The 12,500-nt window shown below is 39.3% G+C and overlaps 1 protein-coding gene across 1 annotated transcript in view; it reads left to right on the top strand.

Moving 5' to 3' along the window:
• LOC147032614 (calcium-dependent secretion activator 1-like) overlaps nucleotides 1–12,500 on the top strand; it is a 488,157-nt gene that overhangs the window by 419,632 nt on the left and 56,025 nt on the right. Inside the window, exon 28 of the mRNA XM_085850762.1 lies at nucleotides 1–9. This exon is cut by the window's left edge and continues 99 nt beyond it. Coding sequence (XP_085706888.1) covers nucleotides 1–9 — 9 coding nt within the window. The remainder of the gene's footprint in view (nucleotides 10–12,500) is intronic.

The following is a 12,500-nucleotide window of genomic DNA, read 5'->3' on the forward strand; positions in this document are numbered from 1 at the left end:
TTGTTTGATGTAAGTATTATGTTCATTTACAAAATTCTGTTTTACATGTCGGGCTTGATCTCTGCAATATGTCTAAGTCAGGAAATTGAAAGATAAATTGTGTCATAAATCACCACCTCACAGAGAGGTATGGAATAATCGCTTGAATCCCAAAAGCTTGACCATCAACAAATCGGTGTCAACAAAAAGAAATAAAATATCAACCACAAACTTGCAGAGGCTTGTGTCACAGAGTTCGACTCAAAAGGGTTCCTTGTGTTTTTGATCTTGGTATATGTGAAACTATATAAATTTTCATTGTCATTGAACAAGAGACCAATGTTTAGCCAGACTTATTCAATGGTCACGTGACTGGAAGCCTGTCCATACTATCCACTTGAAAATAATTTTGTCTCGCCATTCGTCTATGGCTTGTTGTATTTCCTAATTGGCAATTAGCAATCCGTTTTGAGGTTGACATTATGAATATATTCCCAAATCCCCCAACCTCACGCAGTCTCATGCTGCGCCACTGCAAATCTGTGCTGTTGGCGTGCGTCAACTGAAAGCGTGCAAACAATCTTGTCTACAGTTCTCTCACAACCTTATGCCTTGGCTTCTTTCATTGACTTGATGTAATTAGTTACATGATGTGTATGTTTGTACCAATTGTTTCGTATTTCATGCACTTTTGTACAAAGCGTGACAAGTAGTGCATTAGACGGTGATATTTTCATCTTCCCTTGAGCTTCACATGAATATGTATACTTTTCACTTGTGCTTCCCGCCATTGGATAAAATTAACTGCTGCCCAAGGAATTAATGTTTTGCCATTCAGTACCAGTTTTGGTGCATTTTGTTAAATTTTTAATAGCAGATTTGCAAATAGCTTATAGTAAACTTTTGTTAATTGCACAGATCAAACCTGCTTTATGAAGCAAAAATCTTCTGAAGTATTTTCATTTTTGGGGTGATTACTTTGACCTGATTTCAAATGATTTCGCCTATTTTGTGTCTCATCATTCGTCTATGGTGAGCATATTTCATTGTGAGCACATTCACCCGAGCACATTTTCCAATAATGGGCTTGATTTTTCCCATTGTCTCTAAATGTCTTTGATTTTTTTTTTCTTTGGCATTAAATCAGTGTTTGACTTGGGCCATTCTGCTTAAGGAGCCCCAAAGAGTGATCCAGATATAAAACAGTAGTTTTTCTGTTTGACAAATGTTTTGTTCATGCTCTTTCCTTTTAAAGTCAAAATACACCCAGACCCTGACATTCACGGTTCCAACATTCGCGGTTGATAACTTGCGACATGCTCCTACATTTGTGGGAAATTGCCCCGCGTATTCGCGGTTTTCACGGCAATTTTTTTTCCACGAGCCGCATAAAGCATAACACAGTTCTAAAACATCTTCCACAAGCCAAGCATAAGGCAGTTGGATGTACTACAGTACAATACTGTACATACGTACTATATTTTAACTTCGCGCATAAACATAGTTTCACGAGATGTCCCACCAGTCTAACACATCATTCCCTGCAACGCCATCCCCGTGAGTTACTTAAAGAATGAAAACAATAACAGCATCTATTGATGTATCCAGTAATTACCATGTCACCACATATGGACATTACACAATGGAAACATTCAGCGCATCTTCGTGTAAATCACCATCTTGCTGCAAACAGAACCATTTGAGCTGTTACATTGTAAAAATGCTCAGCATAATCCACTTGCAGATAGGAAAGACCTCATGTCCTGTGAGTTAAAGAATGGAAATGTTAAGCATATCTGTTAGTGTAATTGGCAGCTAGCTACATACGGACTAATTACACAACGGCATTACTCACCACATCTATTATCAGCTGCCAAATACAGCATCGCCCGTAAAAATCCCCCACAGACAATGCGCAGACTACTCACCACGTCCTAGATTGCCACTATTTTCGTCCCGTTGCTCTGACCTGTGTATTGCTTCTCGTTCCGTTAATTCTTTTAAAATGGCTCCCAAGGATCGAGCATAACATTCAGAAGGGTATGCCTCTAAGCAGACCACTTATACGGGAGAAGGAGAAGCTCCTGCACAACCATCTCTCTGGTGCGGGTGGTGCAAGCATGAGCACGGTGGGTACAAGCCACACCTCCAGCCCGTTTGGAGCGAGTAGGGGGGTGGTTCCACCGCTTCAAGGTGCGATATAATTTGCACAACGTCAAGCTCGTACGGGAGCGTGCCTCTGTGGACCACGACGTGGCCACGGCATTCCCTGCAGAACTCGCAAGCCTCATCGAGAAGAAGGGGTACCTGCCAGAGCAGGTTTTTGCCACTGAGACCAACTTGTTTTGGAAAAAGATACTGACCAGAACATTCATCTCGCAGTGCAAGAGCAAAGCAGCCGGCTTCAAGGCTGCAAAGGACCACGTGTCCCTTCTCCTTTGCGCAAACGCTGAAGGGGACTTCAAGGTAAAGCCCATGATGCTCAACCGTTCCCTGAACCCGCATGCGCTGAAGAACAAAAACAAGCAGGCGCTGCCCGTGTGCTGGAGGGCGAACAGGAAGACGTGGGTGACATCTGAACGTTTTATGGACTGGTTCCATAACTTTTTCGTTCCTCAGGTCAAGAGGTACCTGGCAGGAAAGAACCTTTCATTCAAAGTACTCCTGCTGCTTGACAATGCTCCTGTCCATCCCACGGATCTGAACGGCGCTCACCCAAACATTGAGGTCATGTTCCTGCCACCGAACACCACCTCCCTCATCCAGTCACTCGACCAGGGGGTAATATCAACTTTCAAGGCTCATTACACCTGGCACACCTCATCTTCATCATAATCATTATCTTCATCATTTTGCAAAGTTATGTGTGTTGTGTTTGTTTAGTAAAAAATTGAAATGGTACATGATGATGTTTTTTTTTTTGTTTCGCACTGTGGTACGGTATGGTTAAGATACTTTTAAAATGCATTCCTCAATAAATGGGAGACGGTACCTGGTGTTGTCGTTTTTTTTTTATCTGTAAGCATCTTTAATGAAGCTGCAATCATGCATTCGTGGTCGAAAGCATTTTAAACTTTCCCCTTTGAACTAGGAACCGCTGCGAACTGATAACGTTATCCCCCTTGTCCCCATTGTACCAATTTCCAGACTTTGGTAGTGTCACCATTTGTGGCTTTTTCATGAACCAGGAACCGCCACAAACCGATAACGTTATCCCCCTTGTCTCCATTGTAAAAATGACAAAACACTCGTGGCTTTTCCCCCACACTCGCGGATATTACCCCGACATTTGCAGATTTTATCACGACGTTCTTGGATTTTTCACAGGTCAGGAAATCATCCCCAGAACCCATCCCCCCATTTCCCATTGAAACAATGCTCCCACATTCATGGTTTCAACATTCACGTAGTTTTCCTGGAATGTATCCCCCATGAATGTTGGGGTCCTGGTGTATTTAATATATAAAGCTGAGTTTGTTTCTGTGGGTCTGTCTATATGTCTGTAGGTTATAAGCGCCACCCATTCTGCAGGCCACCGCCATCCAGCCAACCAGAAATCGGCACTATCTTTTTCTCTCACGTAGCTCAAATTGTTTACAAGGCCTCATATACATTTGAAGACCGAACAACACATTTTCTATCATTACATGAAGATACCGTTTTGAGAAAAAAAGTTACATTTTCATTGCAACTCAAACGAGGTAATGCATGTTTTGTCCGCAGCGATCGCTGCAGCTCTCTAATAGACACCGCCCAATGAAGATATGTTAATACTCATATTATACAGAAAAAAGAAAATGGTGATAATTTCATGAACAAAAAAATACTTTGTGGGACGTCCAATACAGTTACTTTCTGTCTGCGAGACGGTGACGTGACATTTTTAACTCAATGTTTGCTTTCCAGAATTCACCATAACTGTTACAAGCAAAAATATCCCGTGTTTGTTTCCATGCGATGTACGAAAAAAGACCTCCCTACACATGATGTCATCACGCAGCGATGTCTGCAATAGCAGGAATGCACGAATAATATAATTGGAGCCTTTCTTTATAACATCCTGAAACTCATGGGAAAATTATATGATTGAGGATAGAAAGTTTATTTGCTGATTACAATGAGAGGGAGAAGAAGAAGAATAGATTAACAAGAGTAGAAAATATCATACAAACATGGCAATATAATACAATATATATATAATCTAATATATATATATATATATATATATATATATATATATATATACACATATACATATACATAGATATATATACACATATACATATACATAGATATATATATATATATATATATATATATATATATATATATATATATATATATATATATATATATATATATAAAGCTGAGTTTATATCTGTGGGTGAATGTGTGTGTGTGTGTCTGAACAAGTTACGTTTTCATTACAACAAAAATACTTGTGATTGATATTTGAAGTGTTTAATTTTTTTTAATGTCCTTTTGTCGGTGTTTTGTATGAACTGTATGCTGTTGAGATGTCCAGTGGTGTATTGAGTTACGAAGTAGCGAGCTCGTGTTTGCCAGCCAGCTGTTCCTTATCAACGGTTTTGCATGAAGTGCTTCTTTGAGTGCTTGAGCAACTTGGCAAGCACTCCACAAGAAATTTGGGAACTGAACATACCCCAGATTCATGACATGGTGATGAGGACAAACATCGACAGCATCATTATTTCAGCCATATCGATGAATTTGTCCCTCAAGAGGTGAGGTGGGAGGAGGCAGGGGAAAGGTGGGGGTGGGAAGAGGGACCCGACGTTGCCCGGCAGTGCCGGGTACCCCTGCTGGTATAAATATAAATATATATACTGTATATGTATATATATATATATATATACTGTATATGTATATATATATATATATATATATACTGTATACGTATATATAAATATACATATGTAGAGATATATATGTCGAGATATATATATATATATATATATATATATATATATATATATATATATATATATATATATATATATATATATATATATATATATATATGTAGGAGATACATATATATATATATATATATATATATATATATATATATATATATATATATATATATGTAGAATACATATATATATATATATATATATATATATATATATATATATATATATATATATATATATATATATATATATATATATATATATATATATATATATATATATATATATGTAGAGATACATATATATATATATATATATATATATATATATATATATATATATATATATATATATATATATATATATATATATATATATATATATATATATATATATATATATATATATATATATATATATATATATATATATATATATATATATATATATATATATATATATATATATATATATATATATATATATATATATATATGTAGAGATATATATATATATATATATATATATATATATATATATATATATATATATATGTAGATATATATATATATATATGTAGAGATATATATATATATGTAGAGATATATATATATATATATATATATATATATATATATATATATATATATATATATATATATATATATGTAGAGATATATATGTAGAGATATATATATATATATATATATATATATATATATATATATATATATATATATATATATATATATATATATATATATATATATAAACACACATGTGCATATTTACAGTGCCTGTAGGAGGTCAACACGTACTTTCAAATTTTTCACCTTTTCTTGACGGAAATTCACCTTTCAGCATGACAATGATCCAAAGCACACAGTCAAGGCTACACTGGAGTGGCTAAGGAACAAAAAGATGTGTCCTTGAGTGGCCCAGTCAGAGCCCCGACCTAAATCCAATCGAAGATCTGTGGCATGACTTGAAGATTACTGTCCATCAACGTTCCCCACATAACTTGACTGAGCTTGAACAGTTTTGTGCAGAAGAATGTGTAAATATTGCCCAATCAAGATGTTCACAGTTGGTAGAGACCTATCCCATTAGAATGACAGCTGTAATTGCTGTCAAAGGTTCTCCCACCAAGTATTAACTCAGGGGGGTGGACACTTATCCAACCAAGATATTCTACTTTTGCATTTTTCATTAATTTTCTGAAATTTGAGTAATTTGTTTTCACTTGGAAGTTGTGGGTTACGGTGTGTAAATAAAAGTGGAAAAAGTCTGATTTAATGCAATTTAATTCCAGGTAATAAGGCAAAAAAGGTGAAAATTTTGAAAGGTGGTAGAGACTTTCAAGAGGCACTATATACTGTACATATCTATGTATATATATGTATATATATATATATATATATATATATATATATATATATATATATATATATATATATATACATACACACACATATCACCTTGACCTTCGACTTTGACATCCTTGCTTTCTTTGGTCTTGGTGATGCCGGACTTTTCCACTGACGACTCTGCCATTTGGTCTCGGGATCGTATTCGAATATCCACGAGTCATCGCCAGTAATGACTCTCCCGAGCAGGTCTGGATCATCCTCAAGGCGCTCGATAATGTCTTGACAGACAGTGACTCTTTGCTGTTTCTGGTCCTCGGACAATAGCTTGGGGACCATCTTTGCGCACACTTTGCGCATTTCGAGATTTTCAGTGATGATGCTCCAGACAGTGTCTTTGTTGATGGAAAGTTCCTCAGCAATCATCCGCACCGTGAGTCGATGATCTGCGCGCACCATCTGCTTCACACGCACGATGTTGTCTGCCGTTCTGCTCGTTGAAGGTCTTCCAGACCGTGGATCATCTTCAACCTCCTCCCGTCCCTCTTTGAACCTCTTGTGCTATTCAAATGCACGTGTACGTGGTGACATTGTTTCTTCCCTGTAGACTTGCTGCAGCATTGCGAAGGATTCGGAAGGTCTTTGGCCAGGCTTGGCAAGAAACTTCAGATTGGATCTCTGCTTATGACTCATAGCGCGACGACTCATACTGGACAACGTGTAAAGCACGACCTGTAAAAAAAAATCACACAATGAGCACAGTCAACCATCACCAATCATATATATTACTGGAATGTTGCGAAAGACTGTGATGCAACCTGTTCATTCAAGTTGTGTAAGTGGAGCATACAGCAGGCTCAGTCCCGTTACTTTTTTGACGGACCTCGTATAAAAACACACACACACACACACACGAAAATGTGAAATTTCCAAAGCATTAAACTTATTCTTTTCTCCTGTTTGGAGAATTATATTGAATGAACAAAAGATTTAGGAATGTGCCAAAATTAACCAGCTGCATTGACCAAAATGGTTCACTGCTTGACCTCCCACCCTGTCCCCCAGTGGGACTGCTTATCCATAGCATCTGTCAGATCTGTCTCCATATTTTTAGAAGTTTTGTGAGGTGCTCTGCATAGAGTCAAAGAAAATCTGGTGAAAAACGGACGTTTTAAAATATAGTTATTACATTTGCGTGGACCACGAACCGATGTACCATGTGATACATGCACAGACGAACAAGCAGCATGGCAGATTAGCTGCAATGTTTATTTCATGGACGATTAAACTTTGCATTGTCTCCAGGGTTGTTCTATGTTAAACAGCAACTATTTTGTGGATAAAGTCATTATTTGAACGAATTCATTTAATTTCTTTACCTGCTGCAGGCATGGTGAAGACCTGCTTTAAATTAAAGGGATCCCATATGGTATGCAGCCATATGGGATCCCTTTAATCTACATACTTACATATCTACATATTTAATCTACAATCTACACTACATATTTTGTAGTAATCCCCTCGAAACCTATTAGCTGTGGTGCCCTAGTTAAGAACGGGTTGATTGTTAATAAAACCACTGTCGTGTAATCGCTTGTGTTGTGATCCCTGATGTCCCCAATAAATCTGGTTAATTCAGATGAAATTGCCGCTATGGATCAACCATGGAGATTGCGGATCTCAACCATGGAGATTGAGCCTGGCCAGCTGTTCCTTATCAATCATTTAATGGGAGTGCTAATGTTACTCCCCCCCTCCCCACCTCTTTGTTCTCTTCCTCCTCCTTGTTCTGCCCTTTGCTCTTCTCTCCCTCCCCCTCCCCTCCCCTCCCCTCCCTTCCCCTCCTCCTTTTCCTCCTCCACCCCCTCTCCCCTCCCTGGTTTGCAACCTCCAACTATTACTACCAGTCCCCTCCAGACTGGACATACCCCCTCCATACTCTCTGAGCCATCTCAACCTTGTAGTGCTTCTGTTGAAGATAACAACATCACCATCACTCTAGTTAATGACACATCTAAGGATATAACTGCTTAGAGTGTTCCTTTTCCATCTTTTGTCCCCTCTCCTGAATCAACCATGGAGATTGAGCAAATGAGTGAAGGCCCTGAGGAAAATGAGGACTGTGATTCAGATGGTTGCTCCTCTCTGACGTCGAGTGCTTTTGGTGAGGAGCTCCCCCCAGATAGTAGTCTTGATGATACTGCAATTTATATTTCCGATATCTCAGATTTTTTTACAAAAAAATACACGTAATAAGCGAGTGGATCTGAATTATTTTTCCCCTCTTGCGTGCTTTGGTCCAAAAAGCACAAATGATTGTTAAGAACCCGGAACCTGCACATCGATTCACCTCACAACTCGAAGGAGAAAAGAAAAGGGGACTCCAAACGAGTGCTGTGTGTGAGGAACGGCCGGCTTCTCGAGGCGAGCGAACGAAGGAGGCACCATGTTGGGTCTGCCGGGAGAGATGCTGAACCGACCTGCAAGTCGGACTTCGAGGCGGGAAGGCCGGAGAGGATACGCCGGAGCGTCTGACGGTCCTTGCTCACCTCACGGCTCGACACGTTGTGATCCGCCTGCGGAACTCGGATCTCGACTGGGACCTTGTATGGAGAACAGGCCAGGCCGGGATTCGTGTGCTGAACCCTGGAGAGAGATCGGCGATCTCACATCGTCGACGTTGCGCGGAGCCAGAGCGCGCTGAGGAGAACCGCGCACGCGGTGACTTGGGCGGGAGCTGGAGTGCTGCGCCGCCATTTCTTGCTGCGTGGCACGTTTGAGCGGGAGTTCGAACCCGTGGAAACCCGCTGGTTTTTACGAGCGACCTTCGTGCTTTTGGGACACGGTCCTCTCGTCCATGACCCATCACCAAGTACTCCGTCTTGTCCTGCATGCATGTTTGTCTGCACGTGTTGTATAAGGCATATTTCGTGGTAATCCCCTCGAAACCTATTTGCCGTGGTCCCCTAGTTAAGAACAGGTTGATTGTTAATAAAACCACTGTCGTGTTTATTGCTTGTGTTGTGATCCCTGATGTCCCCAATAAATCTGGTTAATTCTGATGAAGTTGCCGCTATGGATTAATGCGTGTCGCGTCGAGGAACGATCCGTTCGATTGGCATACAAGACCAAAATGGTTACAGACTGGTAGACTCTGCTCGGTCACTGACAAAGCCAGTCTGTAACTAGGGGTTCTTTCTCCCCAACTGGTAAGGTACAGGAGTACGTTGGTATCGCGATTGAAGACGCGTGACCGAGGCCTGTGCCGAGCCGGCCGGCGTTATAGACTCCCCGCGGGAGACGGTGGTGGCGAGGGTGGCACCAGGGACCGTGTCAGAATCCCGCCACCCAGGATCCACAACAATATTCTTCTTTTCCAAGAAACTCGGGCGACTGCGAGTTGCATGGCAAACTGTCGGCTGAAGTTGAAAGGCACTTGGTTTTTTTAGTAACACAGCCTCCGTGAGTGCCGGTGTTGCTTTTTATATTTCTGCACGTCTTCCCATCTCCTCTCTTGTTTTTAAAGAAATTGTTCCTGGATATTCAGCTGTAATTGATTTTATATATAACGGCCAGCGGATATTAATTGTCAATGTTTATGCCCCAAGTGACAATACAGTCAGGACAGCTTTCTTCACTGAATCCTTCACTTTTCTTAATCATCTCACCCCCGATACCCTATTGTGTTTGGTGGTGATTTTAATTGTACATTAGATCCAGTCAGAGATCGGAACAGCCCTGAACCTCACCCAACTAGTGCTAGGCCTTTGTCCACACTTTTGTTACAAGATGATCTTGGTGATGTTTGGCGACTACAGCACGGGAACGTTCAACAATTTACTTGGTGTCGTTGCTCGTTAAATCACATGTCACTTGCAAGGTTTGATAAATTTTACATTAGTCTCTCTTTTTTAAATAGTGTAAGTTTTACTGACATCACTCCCTCTGGCTTTTCTGATCATTTTTTAATTAAAATGCGTCTTTCTTTTTCCTAGTCCTCAGAGGAATACTTCTCATTGGTCTTTTAACACCTCTCTTTTAAATGATTCCTTTTTAAATCGTCTTTTTTTAAATGTTGGCCTCGAATTCAAGAATCACGGAACGATTTTACAAATCCTTGTCAATGATGGGATTATATAAAAGCACAAATCCGAGTCTTCTATCAGCAATATAGGAATAACTTCACTAACGTAAAGCAAGCTAGGATAAGTATTTTAAAGAAAAAAATCCTCATTTTACAACATACCACAATTGATATTGATAAGGATGTATGATGCCAGCGGCTTTATGAGAAACAAGCCCTATCTAATTGTTTAATTAGAGAAGATGCTCTCGGAGTGCTAACCCGACTGAGAGTGAAAGGTCTGTCAACTTCAGAAACTTGCTGTAAAGACTTTTTTAACTTTGAAAAAAACTACAAAGTCTAATCGCTCACTGTTAAGCTTACACTCAAGTGATGGACAAATTATTGAAGACAATGTTTTATTTGGCATTTTTATTGTTTTATGGCTGAAGTTTATGGCTGAAAAATCATCAATGGCTGAAGTGTTTTATTTGGGATTTTTACAAGAATGTTTTTCCCACAAAGAAAAGTAATGAACGAGCAATGTCTGATTTTACCCAAAATTTACCACAATTTGGAAGAATCACAACAACACTCTTTTGAACAAGATTTTACTTTAGATGAACTTTTAATAGCTCTTAATGACCTTCATGATCATAAAGCACCTGGCTTTGATAGTTTACCTGTTGAATTTTATGAAACATTTTGGAATTTTCTCGGACCAACACTTTTAGATGTTTTTAAGTTTAGTTTACAAGATGGTTTGTTACCTGTAAGTTGTCGCCGTGCAGTCGTGTGCCTTATCCCGAAGAAAGGAGATCTCCAGACCTTGCAGAATTGGAGGCCTATTTCTCTACTTTGTGCAGATTACAAAATCTTTTCCAAGGCCCTTGTAAATCATATAAAGCCTTTTCTTAGCTTTTTAATTCATTTTGATCAATCTTTTTGTATTCCAAACCGATCTATTCATGATAAAAAAAATTTAATTCGGGACTTGTGGGATGTCTGTGCTCTTCAAAAACATAATGCTGGCTTGTTTTTACTTGACCAAGAGAAAGCTTTTGATTCTATAGTCATGAATATGCTTTCCACACCTTAAAGCAGTTTGGTTTTGGGGTAAGTTTTATATCCCGTGTCTCATTGTTGTACAATCATGTTTTTAGTATTATTAAAGTTAACAATAGCTTTTGTGCACCATTGATGGTTGGAAGAGGAGTCCGCCAAGGGTGGCCGTTATCAAGCATTCTCTACTCTCTTTGTATTGAACCCCTCCTAATTCGCTTTCATTCTAGTTTACCAGGGTTTCCTGTGATGCCAACTGAAAAGCCAATTGTAATCTCAGCATATGCTGATGATGTGTGTGTCGTGGTGCGTAATAGTGATGATGTCACCATGTTTTAAAATGATTTGGAAAAATTATCTTTGGCTTGCACAACTATAATGAATTGGAACAAATGCAAAGCTCTATGGATTGGCCATACCGCGGCTGTTGGTTTGCCTCAACTTCCCAAAAACTTGCAGTGGGAGAAGGAAGGCATCCATTATCTCGATGTGTACATTGGCACTCCGGCTTTTATGGCTAACATTTGGTTAAATATAGTTAACAAAATTGATAATAGACTTGAGAAGTGGAGAGGAATATTCCTTACCTTGTCGTACAGAGATCGTGTCCTCGTGATCAATAATCTGTTGGCTTCCTTGTGGCACAAAATGATCGCCTTGCACCCTCCTGAAGGTGCAAATTTTCACCTTTGTAGAAGGTGCACCCTCCTACAAAGTTGCTGACAAATCAGAAACATCTGCTTGATTTTTTCTGGGGTAGCAAACATTGGGTCAAGCCTGAAGTTCTTTACCTTCCATTGGCAGATGGTGGCCATAGTCTCATTGACATTCTCAACCGACTGATGGCCTTTCAAGTCGCCACTATCCATCGCTTTCTTTTTTCCACATCACTGCCATGCGCCCCACTGCCAACTATTTGCTGAAAATGGCTGGCATGCTCGACTTCAAAAAGGGACTTTTTCTCATGGACTTGCAACATGTGGACATCTCTCCATTGCCTTTGTTTTACCAAGACCTGTTGCAAGCCTGGCAGCCTCTTGTGGTGCACCGAGATATGGCTCACTACAACATCAACAACTTTCTCCACGAGCC

The sequence above is a fragment of the Eptatretus burgeri genome, chromosome 2 (assembly GCF_056783735.1).
Source record: "Eptatretus burgeri isolate ZD-2024b chromosome 2, Ebu_testis_v1, whole genome shotgun sequence".
Classification (NCBI taxonomy): domain Eukaryota; kingdom Metazoa; phylum Chordata; class Myxini; order Myxiniformes; family Myxinidae; genus Eptatretus; species Eptatretus burgeri.